General features: G+C 40.1%; 1 protein-coding gene across 5 annotated transcripts in view; it reads left to right on the plus strand.

Moving 5' to 3' along the window:
* ATF6 (activating transcription factor 6) overlaps positions 1 to 19,990 on the plus strand; it is a 210,504-nt gene that overhangs the window by 1,133 nt on the left and 189,381 nt on the right. For 4 of the 5 annotated variants that reach the window (XM_063627165.1, XM_063627167.1, XM_063627169.1 and 1 more), the window contains exons 2-4: positions 12,234 to 12,310; positions 16,104 to 16,191; positions 18,189 to 18,295. In XM_063627165.1, the coding sequence (XP_063483235.1) occupies positions 12,234 to 12,310; positions 16,104 to 16,191; positions 18,189 to 18,295 (272 nt within the window). Of the gene's footprint in view, positions 1 to 12,233; positions 12,311 to 15,447; positions 15,564 to 16,103; positions 16,192 to 18,188; positions 18,296 to 19,990 lie in introns of those variants that run through there. The other variant, XM_063627168.1, reaches the window with a different exon arrangement.

Consider the following 19,990-nt stretch of genomic DNA (forward strand, 5'->3'; position numbering starts at 1 on the left):
TTTTTATTGAGCAAAGTCATTTAATTTTTTCAAGGGCAGATGTTCTCTAAAACTGTATTCTATTGGAGATTTATTTCAATCTTTGGGTAGATTTTTTAAGAGTTGCTGGAAAACTTAAGACTTTTCTATTCCCATTTTCCCAAGCCAAATTCATTAGTGACAGTAACCATTTATTTAGCACTTTGTGTCAGGGACCCTGCTAAACTCTTGACATGAAGTATTTTGTTTAATCCTACCAACAGTCCAATGAGGTACTGTTTATTTTAGAGATGAGGAAACTGAGGCTAACAGAATTTGTGCTCAGATTCTTAGAGCTAGTTAGTGGCAGAAGAAGGATCAGACTAGGTTTTTCTACCTCCAAAGTCTGTACCCCTAGCGTCTATTCTATAATGCTTTCCTAACTCATGTCTACAGATTTTATTCGTCTTAAGATCCCTGGTTATTAATAAGACTACTTGAATGTATTGGGTAGTTATGATTTATTTTGTCAGCTGGTAAGCTATTATATTTTCATGACATTTCTTTTCTTTCTTTTATTTTCTTTTTTTTTTGAGATGGAGTTTCGCTTTTGTAGCCCAGGCTGGAGTGTAATGGCACGATCTGGGCTCACCGCGACCTCTGCCTCTCGGGTTCGAGCGATTCTCTTGCCTCAGCCTCCTGAGTAGCTGGAATTACAGGCATGCACCACCACACCCGGCTAATTTTGTATTTTTAGTAGAGACGAGGTTTCTCCATGTTGGTCAGGCTGGTCTGGAACTCCGGACCTCAGGTGATCCGCCCACTTTGGCCTCCCAAAGTGCTGTGAGCCACTGTGCCCGGCCAGTGACATTTCTTAAACTCTAATTGTGGGACACTTCCTGGTAGCATTATTTTATGTCGTCTTCTGATACCCAGGCTGCATTTTCCAGACTTATCTGATCACTTGACTTAATGTTCTCTAACAGAGCGTTCAGTTCTTTGTAGTCAGTTCACTGACTCACTTCTATGGGGTATCCTGCCCTGCTTCTCCCTCAACGTGCCCATTTCCACTGTTTTCCAGGTTTCCCTTTTCAAACGGTTAACAGTCTTCTCTTCTTTGAAGACTTTAATTCCTTAGGTGTTCAGTAAGTAGGATAGATTTTGTTGGCAATAGAGTGAAACACTACTGTCTGCTAGTGTTTCATTCTGTGACAGTTGCTGTTTTGGATGTTCAAGTACTTCACTGATTTACTTGATTTTTTTTGTTGTTGTTGCTTTTAGAGAGAGGGTCTCACTCTGTCGCCCAGGCTGGGGTGCAGTGATGCAATCATAGTTTACTGTGACCTGGAACTCCTGGGCTCAAGTAATACTTCCATCTCAGCCTCCTGAGTCGCTAGGACTACAGGTGCACGCCACCACCATGCCTGGTTAATTTTTAATTTTTGAATTTTTTGTAGAGACAAGGGTCTTGCTGTGTTGCCCAGACTGGTCTCCAACTGGCCTCAGTCATCCTGCCTCAGCCTCCCAGGTGCTGGGATTACAGGCTCAAGCCACCATGTCTAGCCTTGATTTTTTTTTTTAAATATTAGCCACTATCTAGTTAAAATTAAAAAATCAGATTCTGTAATTAGGATGTCCTGTGATTTTAACAACTCTAAATAATTTAAATAAAGTGATTAACTCAGAACAGCCTGTGAGGGATGTGCTTTCCTTTTTCTTTTTAACTTAGGTAGTGAAATTTAGAGCAAGGGTCTTCAAACATTTTCTGTAAAGGTTCAGATAGTAAATATTTTAGGCTTTGTGATTACATGGTCACTGTTGCAACTACTCAAGTCTGCTCTGATAGTGCAGGAGCAGCCAGAGACAACATAAACAAGTGATCATGGCTGTGTTTCTATAAAGCTTTATAGACACTGAAATTTGAATTTCACATAATTATTTTAAATAATAAGCCTACTTTTTTAGTATAATTATAGATTTACACAATAATTGAGCAGATAGTACAAAGAGCCCATGTACTTCCCCTTCATCCCCAGCTTCCCCTATTGGTAACATCTTGCATTAGTGTGGTACATTGGTTACAATTGATGAGCCAGTATTGATACATTATTATTAACTAAGCCCATCATTTAAAGTTCACTCTGTTGTACATTCTATGGCAGGGATCCCCAGCCTTTTGGCACCAGGGACTGGTTTCTTGAAAGATAATTTTTCCACAGGGAGTGGGGACGGGGAGGCACAGGAAATGTTTTCGGGATGATTCAAGTGCATTACATTTATTGTGCACTTTATTTGTATTGTTATTACACTGTAATATATAATGAAATAATTATATAACTCAACATAATATAGAATTAGTGGGAGCCCTGAGCTTGTTTTCCTGCAACTAGATGGTCTCATCTGGGGGTGATGGGAGGCAGTGATTAGATCGTCAGGCGTTAGTTTCTCATAAGGAGCGTGCAATCTAGATCCCTCACATGTGCAGTTCACAATAGGGTTCGTACTCCTATGAGAATCTAGTGCTGCTGCTGATCTGACAGGTCGTGGAGCTCAGGCGGTAATGCAATGATGGGGAGTGGCTGTAAATACAGATGAAGCTTCACTCACTCACCCACCTGCTGCTCACCTCCTGCTGTGCGGCCTGGTTCCCAACAGGGTTGGGAACCGCTGTTCTATGGCTTTTGACAAAGGTATAATGACATGTATCCATAATTACAGTATCATACAGAATAGTTTCACTGCCCTAAAAAGGCCCTATGCTCTACCTATTTTTTCCTCCTTCCTCTTCCCTACCTCTGGTCAGGTAACCACTGATCTTTTCACTGTCTCCACAGTTTTGCCTTTTGCAGAATGTCATATAGTTGGAATCATACAGTATGTACCATTTTTGAATTGGCTTCTTTCACTTAGCAATATGCACTTAAGGTCCCTCCATGTCTTTTCATGGCTTGATAGCTCATTTCTTCTTAGCACTAAATAGTATTACAAAAATACTATTTACAGTATTACAAAAAATAGTATGTATGTTCTATAGCCTATTAGTCTGCCTAGGCTGCCATAAGACAACACCACAGACTGAGTGGTTTAAACAACGGAAATTTATTTTCTCGCAATTCTGGAGGTTAGAGTTCAAGATCCAGATGGCCACATGTTCAGGTTCTGGTTAGGGCCCTCTTCCTGGCTTGCACATGACTGCCTTCTTCTTGTGTCCTCACATGGCATTGAGAGAGAGAATCTTCTTCTTCTTAAAAGGCCACAGTCCTATCAGATTAGTGCCCCACTTTAATGACCTCATTTAACCTTAATTACCTCCTAAAGACTGTATCTCTCGATATAGTAATATTTGGGGTTAGGGCTTCAACATACGAATTTTGGAGGACACAGTTTAGTCCATAAATTCACAGTTTGCTTATCCACTTACCTACTGAAGCACATCTTGGTTGCTATCAACTTTTGGCAATTATATATAAAACTGCTGAAAACATTTGTATGCAGGTTTTTGTGTGGACATGCATTTTCAAATTGTTTGGGTAAATATCAATGAGCACAATTGCTGGATTGTGTGGTAAGAACATGTTTTTTGTTTGTTTTGTAAGAAATTGCTAAACTGTCTTCCAAAGTGGCTATACCGTTTTGCGTTCCCACTAGCAATGAATGAGCATTTCTGATGCTCCACATCCTTGCTAACATTTGGTGTTGCCAGTACTTTGGATTTTAGTCATTCTAATAGGTGTGTAGTGGTATCTTGTTTTAATTTGCAGTATCCTGATGACATATGCTGTTGAGCATCTTTTCATATGCTTATTTGCCATCTGTATGTTTTACCCTCCTCTCTTCTTCTCTCTTCTCTTTTACTCTTGCTTGAATTTGTGCAAAAGCTGCTTTATTCTGCTTTCTTCTTTCTTCCCTCCTCTTCCTCCTTTCTCCTTTCTCCTTTTTCCTTCTTCTTCTTCTGTCAGCTGTACTTAAGATATGTGTATCAAGATCAGAAGCTTCCACCTGCCACTGTGGTTTCTTTTATGTCTTCAGTCTCATCTGTGAAGGTTCTCTTGGCTTTCTAGCATTAAACCAAAATCTGGTGCTCCTGGATGACACAACTTCCCTTAATGCCCCGGTGAATGGTTGCTAATTTTATTCTCAAAACCTCTTCACCATAGGGCCTCTGATGGTGGGATAGGTGTCTCCATTGTCCTTCACTACTATTCTCCTTTCCTTCTCCCTAAAAATATCTAAGTTTAAATCTCATTTTGTCACAATATCCCATCCTCTACCTCTCCTGTTTCCTGGATCACTCTCTTTCACTTTTTTTGTTTTTTTGAGACAGAGTCTGGCTCTGTCCCCCAGGCTGGAGTGCAGTGGCACCATCTCGGCTCACCGCAAGCTCCGCCTCCCGGGTTCCCGCCATTCTCCTGCCTCAGCCTCCCGAGTAGCTGGGACTACAGGCGCCCGCCACCACGCCCTGCTAATTTTTTTGTATTTTTAGTAGAGACAGGGTTTCACTATGTTGGCCAGGATGGTCTCGAACTCCTGACCTCGTGATCCGCCCACCTCGGCCTCCCAAAGTGCTAGGATTACAGGCTTGAGCCACCGCGCCTGGCCCCACTTTTTTTTTTTCTTTTAGAGTTGGGGTCTTGTTCTCTTGCCCAGGTTGGAGCTGGAGTATGCAGTGGAGCAATCACAGCTCACTGTATCCTCAGACACCTGGGGTCAAAGGATCCTCCTGCCTCAGCCTCCCGAGTAGCTGGGACTACAGACACATGCCACCATGCCTGGCTTCTTTTTGACTTTTTGAAAAAATTTTTTTTTTTTTTTTTTTTTGGAGACGGAGTCTCGCTCTGTCACCCAGGCTGGAGTGCAGTGGCGCAGTCTCGGCTCACTGCAAGCTCCGCCTCCCGGGTTCACGCCATTCTCCTGTCTCAGCCTCTCCGAGTAGCTGGGACTACAGGCGCCCGCCACCACGCCCGGCTAATTTTTTTGTATTTTTAGTAGAGACGGGGTTTCACCGTGGTCTCGATCTCCTGACCTTGTGATCCGCCCGCCTCGGCCTCCCAAAGTGCTGGGATTACAAGCGTGAGCCACCGCGCCCGGCCTGACTTTTTGAAAAAATTTTGTCACTAGCTTACTGTTACTTTCTTCACCATCACTTCCATCATGATTCTTGGATGATTTCAGTATCCTTAGAGAAGATCCTTTGGATGCACTGACCTCTCATTTTCTGGACCTCCTCTTTATCACTGATCTTACCTTTTACCCAGTTTCGGCCATTTGCTTTCCTGACATAAGCCTAAGTCTTGTCACTACCAATAACATCTCACTTTCAAACATCCTGCTCTGACTGCCTTCACCTGTTTTACCAGCTTACTCCCTTTAGTATTCCAGTTTCAATAGTTGTTCAGTCCTTCTGAGATTTTGCCATGTTTCCAGCGTCTCTCATTACCTTCAGTTCATCACGTCCCTCTTACCCAGTTTAAATACCATGGACAATCATTGTCACCATTTCCTTCCTTTCACCTTTCATATCCGTGTCTGTCTCTTGTCTGGTAGGTTTCTGTTGGGTAAATCTATTAGTTAAATGCAGTTTTGCCCACTTCATGCCTGTCCTAGTATAGCTGAATCGGCTGAAGAAAACACTTCAACTGTCCTGACTGGTCTCAATTTAAGTGTTGCCAGACCAATCATATTTCCTTGGTCCTCTCACTGCCCCATTCTGATGATTGCTTTATAAAGTTTCTTCTATCTTCAAACCTCCAACATCTCTCCCATCCTTTGAATCAGAAGAGAGCTTCTACAGTCTCCCACTACCTCATTTACCCACCTACCAACATGTTTGCTTTCTCTTTTGTTGCTGAGAATGAGTGACTTCTTGCTCCTAGCTAGAGCCAATCCTTCCATATTTGCTTTAGATTCTTCCTGTTTTGTTCAAGAATATTGCTCAAGCTATTCTTCTTCCTGTTTCCTGCATCAGCGTTTCCCCTCTCTACTAGATCATCTCTGTCAGTAAATGAACATGTTGTTATTTCTCCTAGAAGTACTGTTTCTATATCTAGATAGTACTCTATCTAGAGTAAAAAAAAAAAAAAAAAAACAAACAAAAAAACAAAACCAACAAACTCAAAACTCTCTTCAGATGTTACTTCCCCTCTTGCTGTTACTGCATTTCTCTACTGTATGTTATGGCAGAATTCCTTTTAAAAAATGTCCATGTTCACTGACTCTAGTTTTTTATTACTCCTTGTCTCTTGAACTGTCCAGTCAGGTGCCACCACTCCACTGAAACTGCTGGTTTTTTTTTTTTTTTTTTGAGACAGAGTCTTGCTCTGTTGCCCAGACTAGAGTGCAATGTGCAATGGCACAATCTTGGCTCACTGTAACCTCCACCTCCTGGATTCAAGAGATTCCCGCCTCAGCTTCCCGAGTAGCTGGGATTACAGGCGCCTGCCACCATGCCCGGCTACTTTTTGTATTTTTTTTTTTTTTTTTTTTTTGAGACGGAGTCTCTCTCTGTCACCCAGGCTGGAGTGCAGTGGCTCACTCAGCTCACTGCATGCTCTGCCTCCCAGGTTCATGCCATTCTCCTGCCTCAGCCTCCCGAGTAGCTGGGACTACAGGCACCTGCCACCACGCCTGGCTAATTTTTTTTTTTTTTGTATTTTTAGTAGAGACGGGGTTTCACCGTGTTAGCCAGCATGGTCTTGATCTCCTGATCTCATGATCCGCCCACCCACTTCGGCCTCCCGAAATTCTGAGATTACAGGCGTGAGCCACTAATTTTTGCATTTTTAGTAGAGACGGGGTTTCACCATGCTGGCCAGGCTGGTCTCAAACTCCCGACCTCAGGTGATCCACCCACCTCGGCCTTCCAAAGTGCTGGGATTACAGGCGTGAGCCATCATGCCTGGCCTGAAACTGCTGTTTTTAAGGGCACTACTGATTTCCACATTGCTAAACCCAGTGACTGTGTCTCATCTTATTACACTTATAAGGAGTAAATGAATAAATAAATGGGCAAGGTGGAGGTAAGGTGGGAAAGTTTGTTGAGTACACTAAAAATAATAACTACCATCATTTACTACTGTTGAGGGAAATCTAATAGTGTGGGACTGGTGCAAAGGATATAGAATCTAATAGTGTGGGACTGGTGCAAAGGATATAGAAATAGGCGATAGGTTTTAGAGATACTTTGGGGTAACTAATACTAACAGTTTCTTATGGATTCTTTTGGAATGTTCTATAAATATACGAGTATATTTATCAACCCACCTTCAGTTATTTTTTTAACCACAGAAAAGTCGAAAGATCAGTACACTGATAAACCTGCGTTTTCCTTATCTAGATTTACCAACTGTTAACATCTTGCCACATTCACTTTATATCTTAATATTACCCACAGTTTCCTCCTCTTTCACATCTGAAAGTGGGCTGCAGATAATATGAAACTCCTGAACACTTCACCATGTATTTCCTAAGAATGAGGAAATATTTATTTTTAAAAAGCATCAATTCATTTTAATATACTTTATACTTCAAAGCTAACATCACAGGGTTCTTTTTCACCTTCTTGCACCATGTGCTTGTATTTCTCTTCTGCCGCTATGAGAATCCTGATTCCCAATAACATCCTTTGTTTTTATAGGCTCACTTTAGCAGCTGTGTTGGAAATAGACTGAAAGAGGGGCAAGGGCAGAAACAGGGAGACATTTTGGAAGCTGCTATAGCAATCCCCATGAGTTACAATAGTAGCAGTGGAGTAATGAGAAGTAGTTGGATTATGGATATGTATACACACACACACACACACACACACGCATATACACACGTATATATACATACATTTTAAAATTTTGAAATAGTTTGAAATCTGTAGAAAAGTTGTAAGAACAGTGCAAAGAACTCTTGCATGCCCTTTACACAGACTCCTCGGTTGTTAAATTTTACTGCATTTACTCCATTTCTTTCTCCCTTTCAAGAGAGAGAGATGTGTTGACCCATCACCTTTAAATACTATAGTGTATACTCTCTATCCTCCTACCCCCCAAAACAAGGCCATGTTCCTGTATTACTACCCTATATTTCTTTCAGTCAGGAGATAAACATTGATACAACACTGTCATCCAATTCAAAGACACCATTCAAAGTTTGCGATCTGTTTCAATAATGATTTGCTTTTCTAGTCTAGGATTTTACTTGTAAACACGCATTGCTTTGTCATGTTCTCATCAGTGTCCTTTAATCTGGAACAGTTCTTTAGTCTTTTCCTGTCTCTAATGTCCTTGACAGTCTTAAAGAGTGCAAGTCTTTTATTCTGCAAGATGATCCTAAACCACTAAGGGGTTCCTTGGAGAAATGACCAATTCCAGGGCTGGGAAAGTGCAGGGAAAGTGCAAAATAAGCCTGGAAAATCTTGGGCCAGAAATTCTCAGCAAATGAACATGTTAAAAAGAACAAAGGCCCCAATATGAATGAACTCCCAGTGGTCAAATCTGGGAAAATTTGAGCATCAAAATAAAATGAGGGTATACATTATAGTATAAATACTATGCGATGTTCCTATGCCATCGTATCATCCTATGATACATTCACATGATCACTTGTTCAAGTTGGTATCTTCCAGGTTTCACCACTGTAAAGCCACTGCTTCCCATTTTGTATTTTATTGCTATTTTGGGGGAGATAATCTGACATGACACCAATATTCTTTTCTTGTTAAACCTCTAACCATGAGCCCTAGCCTCATTAATAACCCCAGTCTATATCAGTTACTACTCTAATGGTTGCCAAATGATAACTATCTAACTCCATCATTCTGTCTATCATTCTATCATTGTTGATTGACATTGCAGTATAAGAACCAACCTTCTTTCCTTCCTTGCTTCCTTCCTTGCTTGCTTCCTTCCTTTCTTCCTTCCTTCCTTCCTTCCTTCCTTCCTTCCTTCCTTCCTTCCTTCCTTCCTTCCTTCCTTCCATGATGAACTCATTGATTCCTTTTTTATTTGGTGGTTGGTAAACCGCTACTCTCATTTTATTCTGATGCTCAGATTTTCCCAGATTCGACCACTGAGAATTCATTCATATTGGGGCCTTTGTTCTTTTTGACATGTTCCTGTCATTTGCTGAGAATTTCTGGCACAACAAGATTTCCAGGCTTATTTTGCACTTTCCCTGCTGCAGCCCTGGAATTGGTTATTTCTCCAAGGAACCCCTTAGTGGACTTCTGTTTGGTGGAAGATGGTATTTAGTATCCAAGATCTGGTTACCCAGTATTTTCATTGCTACTAGGATGTCATTGCTTCTAGGACCTCTTAGCAGACAGAACTAGGAAATATATATACATGTATATATATATGTGTGCATGTGTATATATGTATATATGCATAATACAAACATCTGTATATGTGTGTACATGTATATATTTCTATAGCTATCTGTATGTGTTATATTTTAAATGAGTTTATTTACTAATACTTCTAGTTCTAATCCAACATCTTAGGATTCTTTTAGTCTCCTGACTCTTTCCATGCTCTTAAATCGTTTCTCAGACTGTGAGAAATCTGACTCCAATTATTTTAGTAAAAGGCAAAAGATCCATTCGTTCTGAAGAGAAACCAGAGCATTCTAATAATTTTAGATATATTCAACCATTTGCTCAGTCACCTAACATATTTGTTCAGTATGACCACTCTCCTAACCACTCAGGCTGCCTTTTCCATCTGCTACTCCATTCCCCCTCCCACTGGGCTGGGGCATGCTGGCACCTTTGCTGGGCAATAGTCTCTCCCACACCATCCTATTTCCTTGGATATGAGGCACATTGCTGGAGATGACTGTGCACAAAACCCCATCACCTTTGTTGCCCTGCTTCTTTGGAAGCTGACATCTCTGTGTTGGGAGGGGTAGGGAAGAAAAGGAAGGTTGGGAAGGGAAGGGAAGGAAGAATGGGAGGAAAGGTAGGAAGCCACATTACAGATACATATTTTGAGGACAGAGCTGACAGAATTTTCTGGTAGATTGAATATGGAGAGTGAGGAAGAGAAGTAAATAAGTAATAATGATCCCAAGGTTTTTGGCCTGAGCAACTGGGAAAATCCAATTGTCATTAACTGAGATGAGGACAAAGCAGTAGGAGGTTTGGTGGGGTTGATGAGGAGCTCATTTTGGATATGTTAGGTTTGACGTGACTTTTAAACATCTAAGAGGAGATGTCATACTCACTGTACATGCATCTTGAAGTGTGGGTTGGAGATGTATATTTGGAAATCCTTGGCATATAGATTTTATTTAAAGCTGTGAGCTCAGCTGAGATTACCAAGGAAGTAAGATAGATAGAAACGTTTATGCTGAGCCCAGGGACAATTTTGTGTTAGGGAGATGAGGAAGAACGAGCAAGGTGAGGTCAACCACTGAGGTGGGAGGAAAACCAGGTAAGTGTGATATTTTGGAAGTCAAGTGAAGAAAATGCTTCAGTTAAAATGAAAGGATCAACTATGTTAATGCTGTTGATAGGTCAAGTAAGATGAGGACTATGAATTTACCATTGAATTTGGCAATATGGAAGTCACTGGGGACATTAATAATTATGTGTATGTGGAGCGGGGAGCTTGACTGGAGCAGGTTCAGAACGAATGGGAGGAAAGAAATGGGCCGGGCGCGGTGGCTCACGCTTGTAATCCCAGCACTCTGGGAGGCCGAGGCGGGCGGATCACGAGGTCAGGAGATCGAGACCACGATGAAACCCCGTCTCTACTAAAAATACAAAAAATTAGCCGCGCGTGGTGGCGGGCGCCTGTAGTCCCAGCTGCTCGGAGAGGCTGAGGCAGGAGAATGGCGTGAATCCGGGAGGCGGAGCTTGCAGTGAGCTGAGATTGAGCCACTGCACTCCAGCCTGGGTGAAAAAGCGAGACTCTGTCTCAAAAAAAAAAAAAAAAAAAAAAAGAAATGAGAGAGCCAGATAGAGAACTCTTTAAAGGAGTTTCAGCCTATATATAAGCCACAGTCCTCTGCTTACATGTTTATTGGCTCTGCACCTGAGTAGTCTTTTCCAAGAGTCATGTGAGTAACCTTTTGTTATTACTACATATACTTTTTTTTTTTTTTTTTTTGAGGTGGAGTCTCGCTCTGTCGCCCAGGCTGGAGTGCAGTGGCGCAATCTCGGCTCACTGTAAGCTCCGCCTCCTGGGTTCACGCCATTCTCCTGCCTCAGCCTCTCCGAGTAGCTGGGACTACAGGCGCCCGCCACCACGCCCGGCTAATTTTTTGTATTTTTAGTAGAGATGGGGTTTCACCGTGGTCTCGATCTCCTGACCTCGTGATTTGCCTGCCTCGGCCTCCCAAAGTGCTGGGATTACAAGCGTGAGCCACCGCGCCTGGCCTACATATACATTTTTTTTGCTAAATACTATTTTGTCTTAGGCCATGAAATGTTACTGTAATTGGTTAAGTTAATAACAGACTGACAGTGTAGTTCCTACACTTGTGCACTGAGGAAATTATCAGAGCAGTTTCAGCGGCATAAAATAGGTAGAGAGTACAAAGGAAGACCTAGTTTTGAAAAACTCTTCAAAGTGCTTAAAGTTTTGAAAGTGTCAGAGAAAATAGGAACTTCATAGATTCTATGGTGAGCAGCCTTCTTAGGCCTTGGTCAACACCTTGACCTTTCTCTACAAAAACTTTTCAGTATAGCGTATTGAAGAATGTTTTCTGTATCCACATATTTCTTGATTTATAATGAAACCTCATTAGGAAATTGGAATATAGTTAGATTTGCTGAAATGAATTTGATGGTTCAGATGAATGAATCCTTTATTGTCTAGATAGAAAATTGGTTGCACCCTTAACTTAAGGCATGGATAACAAATATGCAGTGTATATATACTTTCCACAGCCCTCTCCTATTGCTTATGAACCATGTCTACTTTCCACAGTTGTCTCCTATTGCTTATGAACCACATTAACTTTTCATGCTGAACCCAGATGTAGCATCAGAATTCTTGTTAGTAATGTTCCATAAAGCCACTACCAATTTGTCTTACATGACATATGACATAAAACCTTTTTTGATCCCTGGTGTAAGAATTCAGTTCACAAGATAAAAATTATGCAGAAAACAACACATAAATTGGAAATGAGCTTTGAATTGTTTATTCACATTACTAGAGTTTACCAATAATAGTAATGGCTAATGAGAAACCTTAATAGAGGTGACATAGGGATACAGTGCTTGTTTCTTTGTCAAATAATTGAATGGACTGTTCATTTCTATTCTTTTCCTTTGTCCAAAGATTCTGCCCTCTTTGCTGAACTCGGTTATTTCACAGACACTGATGAGCTGCAATTGGAAGCAGCAAATGAGACGTATGTAAGTATTTACTAAGGTTGAATAATGTGATATTTAGTCTTTAAAAATTAAGTATGAAGGTTAGTAGCCATTTTGTAGTCAGTAAATGTAGGACAGTAGAAATTGCATTGGTCTTGGTGTGAGACTTGTATTCTAGGCCCACCTTTGGCCCTAGGGATGAGTGACTTTGGAAAAATCACTAATCTGCCTACCTGGTTTTTACAGATACTTTGCTACATAAGGGAATTGGCAGGTGACTTTGGAAAAGTCACTAACCTGCCTACTTCTTGGTTTTTACAGATTCATTGCTTTTAAAAAGGAAGTTGGTAAGTTCTGCTTGGAAGCAGAACTTACCAACTTCCTTTTCAAAAGTTGTGTATTCGTGTAGAAAGCTCTGAAAAGTAGGTATATCCTTACCTTTGATTGGTTAGAGGTCTGTGTGAAAACTATTATGACACTGAGTCCCCAAGAATATCTTAGATTTTCTTTTCTTGATTAGTACATATAAAACTCTTTGCCCTATAGAAATTTGATTTTGTCGTATTCTTTAATGGATGAGGTGCTGTTTCACTTAAGAAGTAATTCAAGTGAACAGAGTAATTTGTCAATCAGGTTGAGTATCACATCATTTTAAGCTCTTATTAACTTGAGTACAAAATATGTAAAGATTGCTTAGTGAGTTTCAGATATTTCTTAAACAATGATTTAGCAGTTGTTTTACCATTAATCGACAGAAGAGAATGAAGGACATGATATATTTTAAAAAATCAGTACATGGGATTTTAATGGTTTCATTTACTCCATGAGATACTTTAGAATGTGGCCCATTGATTAAATTGCCTTTTAATATTGGCTATTTGAATAAGCAACTGATACTCATATTTCATAACATCTAGAATCCTAAAAGAAAGTGTTTCTTTTAAACTACGTCAAGAAGCTGTGTGCTCAATTGGAAAGATTAAGGGAAATATATTCCTGATTTTACAACTAACATTCTATTATTTTATGCAAATCATTCAATCTTTCAGTTCCTTAGTTTTTCTAGTATGAAATGAAGGGATTGAATCTCTGAGAGCCCTCATGTCATTCTTCTTCCAAACGGCAGTAGAATTTCCCATGCTAAATCACTGAAGAGCTAGAGTATATAAGTGCCAGTATGTTTCATTTTGCATAAACTGGGCCTGTTAAATTTCTGATGAGATAAAATCTTTATGCTGTAGAAGGTGTTTGACTTATTTGGCTGAAGATTGAGTCAGAAGTTTCCTGAAGTAGATCATGCCCGTATTTAAAAGTATTACTGGCACTCAGGGAAGCAACATTGGTAACTTTACTTAGATTAAGAAAGTTTAAGGATTTTTTGGTTGCTAAACAAGGCTGCTTAATTTTTTTTTTTTTTTTTAAGACAGAGTCTCACTTTGTTGCCCAGGCTGGACTGCAGTGGTGTGATCTCGGCTCACTGCAACCTCTGCCTCCCGGGTTCAAGCAATTCTCACGTCTCAGCCTCCTGAATAGCTGGGACTACAGGTGCATGCTACCACGCCTGGCTAATTTTTGTATTTTTAGTGGAGACGGGGTTTCAGTACCTTGGCCAGGCTAGTCTCGAACTCCTGAGCTCAAGTGGTCCACCCACCTTGGCCTCCCAAAGTGCTGGGATTACAGGAATGAGCCACCACACCTAGCCAAGGCTGCTTAATTTTTTGATGTGAAGATCCAAATAAGAGAAAAAAGTGAAGGAGATTGATTTTTTAAAAAATGGTTCTTTTATTATTTAAATACTTTTTTTTCATGTTCACTTTCACATGTCCTCTTTATGTACCTTGTACTAATATTTACTCAGTTATGGGCATCATAAGAAAATAGTTTCCCTTCTGTGTTTCTGTTATATTCTTAATAAAAATGAACCATATAGTAGTCATTTTGAAATGATAATATTCTTCTAGAAATTGTTAACAAATGGTCATTACCAATTACTAGATACATTTTTACTTTTTTTGCCTGAGGTGTATTTTTTTTTTTTTTTTGAGACGGAGTCTTGCTTTGTCGCCCAGGCTGGAGTGCAGTGGCGCAGTCTGGGCTCACTGAAAGCTCCGCCTCTCGGGTTCACACCATTCTCCCACCTCAGCCTCCCGAGTAGCTGGGACTACAGGCGCCCGCCACCCCGCCTGGCTAATTTTTTGTATTTTTAGTAGAGATGGGGTTTCACCATGTTAGCCAGGATGGTCTCGAGCTCCTGACCTCGTGATCCACCTGCCTCGGCCTCCCAAAGTGCTGGGATTACAGGCGTGAGCCACCGTGCCTGGCCGAGGTGTATTTTATTGTTGCTGTTTTGTTGTTGTTGTTGTTGTTGTTTTGTTTTGTTTTTTGACAGGGTCTGGCTCTGTCTCCCAGGCTGGAGTGCAGTGGCATGATCTTGGCTCATTGCAGCCTCCATCTTTTGGGCTCAAGCAATCTTCCCACCCCAGCCTCCAGAATAGCTGGGACCATAGGTGCATGCCACTATGCCCATCTAGTGTTTGTATTTTTTTTTTTTAGGTAGAGATGGGTTTTGCCGTGTTGCCCAGGCTGGTCTTGAACCCCTGGGCTCAATCAATCCTATTGTTGCTGTTTTATCATCTGTGACATTAAGTTAATATTTACTGCCTTTTGACTTTATTGCATTATTTATTAAGTTTACTTCTCTTTTTGTCTCTGTGACTCCAGACACTTAATTTAAAATAGTACTGTTTGGTACTAACTTGATCTCAGACTTAAATGAGGACTCTGAAATTATGTGACACTTCTTTATTCATGTATATAGTATAAGGTGGTTATCTGGATGACCCAGAATATGCTTATATTTCGGTTAGAAAAACCACCTAAATGAAAAGAACTTAATGGAGCCTTTAAGAAGTTTGCTGGCCCCTGTTTTAGAAAATTAGTTTTATTTTATAGGATTAAAAAGTGGTGTTTTTTTTGATTCGTAAAAGTTTTAGAAATTTAAGAAGTATAGAACAGTAGGAAAAAAAAGAAAATTACTCAGTGGTAACTACCCTCTTTATGATTCTTGCCTGTCTTTTGGATATATCTATATTTCTATTGTATATAGAGATTATATGATGAATAGCATTTGCTTTGTCTTGTTTTTCTTTTATTTATTTATTTATTTTTGAGATGGAGTTTTCGCTCTTGTCGCCCAGGCTGGAATGCAATGGCGCGATCTCGGCTCACTGCAACCTCCGCCTCCTGAGTTCAAGTGATTCTCCTGCCTCAGCCTCCCGAGTAACTAGGATTACAGGCATGTGCCTCCACGCCAAGCTAATTTTGTATTTTTAGTAGAGACGGGGTTTCTCCATGTTGGTCAGGCTGGTCTCGAACTCCTGACCTCAGGTGATCCACCCGCCTCGGCCTCCCAAAGTGCTAGGATTACAGGCATGAGCCACCGTGCTCGGCAGTCTTGTTTTTCTTAATGGCAATGGGAAAATGTATTTTGCTGGATTTCCCTTAAGATAAAAGACACATTTTTGACTCCTGTAATGGTCATTCTCATAGAAAAGAATGAAACCAACTAAATGTTTTAAATACTGAATCCCTTACCTCTTTCCTAGTTGTTGCTGCTGTGCTTCAAGTAACTGAATTGATTTTATCTCTAGGCTATCCAAGATGTATTCTCATACAAGACTGACTTAGAATATTCTTTTTACTAGGTTGGCTAATAGCAGTTAAATTATTTGTGCCAAATTGTATTGTGCCAAATTATTGTGCCAAACTGTGTCTGACAGTTTGATTTTAAGATGTGTATTCTTTTAATATTCTTTTGCTGATTTGAAACCTACAGGAAAACAATTTTGATCATCTTGATTTTGATTTGGATTTGATGCCTTGGGAGTCAGACATTTGGGACATCAACAACCAAATCTGTACAGGTAATTATGTGTTTCACTGGTAAAAGTTTTAAAAAGATCAATTTTATTTTGTAGTTTGGTCATACTCAAAATTAGGTGGTGTTATTGGGCTATATTGGTAGGTTAAAAGATTCCTGGTGTTATGCATTCTACTTCTGGTATGGCAATTATGTAAACAAATTTCTTGCCAAAAATGGATATGAGGAGTTTCATAGTTATGTTTCAGTAGTGTAATGAATGAATAGTTCATATCAGAAATAGAAATAGTGATTTTGAATTATGAATAATATCTCTGTGTAAGATTAACCTGAGAACCAGACAGGGCTTAGGGAATCAAAGGGAAGAGCCTGGGTTACCAGAACCTAGGAACTTGGTGGAGGAGTCCCATGCATTTGATACATGTACTTCTAAGAAGGGGCAGCACCTGGCTGATACTAATATCTTTAAGGGGGCCTGATGAGGTCGGGGTTGAGTATACTGACAGAAGCCAGAACCTGGAGCAAATTGCCAGTGCTGGGGTACAGCTGATGGTAGAATGAAGAAAATCCCGTCTCCTCCCTTCTAGCTTCTTCTAGTATCCCCTATTGACAGGACCTAAAAGGATGCCAGCTGGGAATAATTTGTATCACCGATTATAGAAAGTGGACTTAGTGCTGAGAGACAATGAATAAATAACCAGCACATTCTCCCATCTAAATTCCTCCCTACCCCTGCACTACCTGTTCCCCTTCATTTTATGTATTTACTTATATTGTTTCATGCCTGTCTGCCTTCATAGAATGTGGGATACACAAAGTCAGTGTTCTGGTTTCATCGTTTGACAAACTACTCTAAATCTTAGTTGCTTAAAGCAACAACCATTTTATTAGATTGTCTGTGGGTCACGAATTTTGACTGGGTGCTCATGAATTTTGACCGGGTGCTCCAAGGATGACTTGTCTCTGCTCCATGATGTCCAGACCACAACTGGGGAGATTTGAAGATTGTAGTAGCTTGACATTTGGGGGCTAGAATCATCTTGAGGTTTCTTCACTCCTATGTGTGGCACCTGGAGTGGAATGACTTGACAACTAGGACTACCAAATGGAGTGCCTGCGTAGGGCCTCTTTGTGTGGCGTGGTGTTCTCAGTCATGGTGGTCTCAGGGTAGTCAGACTTCAAAGGCTCCAAGTATGAGTGTTCCAGCACACAAAGCAGAGGCTGCATTTCCAGCTTCAGAATTCACATAGCATTACTTCTGTCTTCTTTTGATTGAAGGAGTCAAGCCCACCTAAATTCACAGGGAGGGGAAATCGACTCTACTTCTTGATGGGAAAGTGGCAAGATCACATTGTAGAAGATCATGAGGGAAGATCATGAAGGATGGTAGATATTGTATGGCTAATTTTGGGAAACACAGTCTGCCATCCCCACCCTATTCTATCTTTGACACCAAGGGATACTGCCTGGGCCATAGTTGCTCAGTACATTTTTATAGGATAAATTAATAGTTTAAAAGAGATGAACATTTTTTATGAGTTTTATATTATCAAAAATGCTTTCCAAAATATTTCCTGTTTCTTTTTTTTAATTAAGTTTTTGGGAATCTATAATATTTTGCATATGGTAAAATATTCAAAAGGTACAAAAATCTGTATAGTAGAAAAATGTCTCCTGCTTTTATTCCTCAGCCAACAAGTTCTGTTTTCCTGAGACAACCACTGTTACCAGTTTCTTCTGTTCACCCTTCCAGAGAATTAGTGCAGATGCAAGTGTACACATATATATATACACACACACACACATACATATATATATATACAGCCCCCCTCCCCACATATATATATATAATTTGTTACACAAGTGGAAACATACTAGATATATTGTTTTCTGCATCTTTCATTTTCACTCGTTATATTTTGGTGACCTTAGCTTCCGTATCTGATTGAATTTTAAAAGTAGATTTTACCCTCTTTCTTGTTCATTTTATTATAAGTTTTTATTGTCCAGTGGGTAAAACCTTTCCTCCATGTTTTCCAGTTAAAGATATTAAGGCAGAACCTCAGCCACTTTCTCCAGCCTCCTCAAGTTATTCAGTCTCGTCTCCTCAATCAGTGGACTCTTATTCTTCAACTCAGCATGTTCCTGTGAGTAGCCAGTCTTTTACAATGATTTTGGTTATAATATGCTATCTGGAAAATATGTATATGGGGGAGGCAGTTAACATTTATTGAATACCACTATGAGTTATATTGTCTCATTTAATGAGGGAACTGAGACTCAAGAAAGAGCCCTGTGGGAGCTAGAAAGTTGTTAATGCCTTTGGTTTTGCCCTCTTTCCCCTCTGTTCATGCCTCCATAATTTCATTGTTTCATTTGTTTCATTGCATTTTAACAGTATCCCGTATTTGTTTATTGGCTTACTGTCCTTTCTCCCTCCCTTTCTTTCTCCTCCCTATTAGGATGTACATTCTTTATATATGGACATAGAAGAATGTAAGATGGTCGGTTTTTATATCTCTTTAGTCACAGCATCTAGAATGATTGCCTTAGTTTGGGAATGCCTAGTGTTACCTTTTGAAGGGGCTGACGTTTTTATAGAACTCTGGTAGCTCTTTTAAGAACGCTTCTGCTCTGCGTCCAGACAAAAGCCCTGAGGCCAGGAAAAGGAAGTACCTGATTTAGGTACTTTTTAGAATGGGGAAAGGGAAAGTATAAGAATAAAAAAATCAAATAATATTTTAGTATATTATATGTGCTATAAATTGTGGTATCTTTGTTCCTGCAGGCTCTACATTTAGTTACTAAATCCTGGTGGTTGTATGCACATATTAATTCAAGGATTTATCTTTTCTGCCCCTGCCAGGCCATCACCATCTCACCTGGATTAAGTCAATAGGATTTTAACTGGTCAGCCTTCCAACTCCTCAAACCTTTCTTAGCAGTGGAATCTTCAAAGAGAAATCTTTCAGTATCACAAGCTTTACTGTATCAGTCATTTGCTTAAAACTTTCTAGTAACTTCCCAGTCCTTACAAGGATGAAATTTAAATTTCCAGAGTACTAGGCTCTCCATGATCTGGCACCCATTTACCTTTCCAGTCTCCTTTCTTGCTATCCCCTCCTACTTCCACGTTCCCCTTAACTTGAGCCCAGTGAGAGTTCCTCTCTGAGAGCTCCTATGCACTCCACTCATTCAACCGCTGTGCCAGGCACTGTTCCAGATGCTGGCAGTGAACAGCAGCAGTGAGATCGCTGCTGTTACAGTTCTAGGTTTTTGCACATCCTCTTTCTTCTGCCTAGAATAGCCCCATTTTTTTCTTGTCTTGGAAAACTCATCCTTCAAGTCCCAGTTCAAAAATTACTTCCTTTATGAAGCTTTTCTCTGATTGCTACTATTGGTAGCTCTCTGAGGTCCCACAATTTCTCCAAATGATTTAATTTTTTTAAAAATTAATAATTACAAAAGGTAGCATACTATATACCCTGTCCTGTACCTTGCTTTTTTAGCTTAGCAGGGTAACTCTAATTTCAGAGTATATAATTTTCTCATTATGCTACATAATGTTTCATTGCATGGCCTTATCATGCTTAATTCAGTGATTTCTTTATTGATGAGTGTGTTGTTTTTAGTCTTTTCCAGACCCAATTAACCTGTACATAAGTCTTTTCCAGACTCAACCTATAGTAAATAACCTGATACATAAGTCACTTTATATTTTTGCCAGGATATTTTTGGGATATATTGCAAGAGGTGGGATTACTGACACCAGGGTAAATACACTTGAATTTTGCTAGATATTGCGAACTTTCTCTCTATAGGGGTTGTAAAATTTTACATCC

This window comes from Symphalangus syndactylus, chromosome 12 (genome assembly GCF_028878055.3).
Source record: "Symphalangus syndactylus isolate Jambi chromosome 12, NHGRI_mSymSyn1-v2.1_pri, whole genome shotgun sequence".
Classification (NCBI taxonomy): domain Eukaryota; kingdom Metazoa; phylum Chordata; class Mammalia; order Primates; family Hylobatidae; genus Symphalangus; species Symphalangus syndactylus.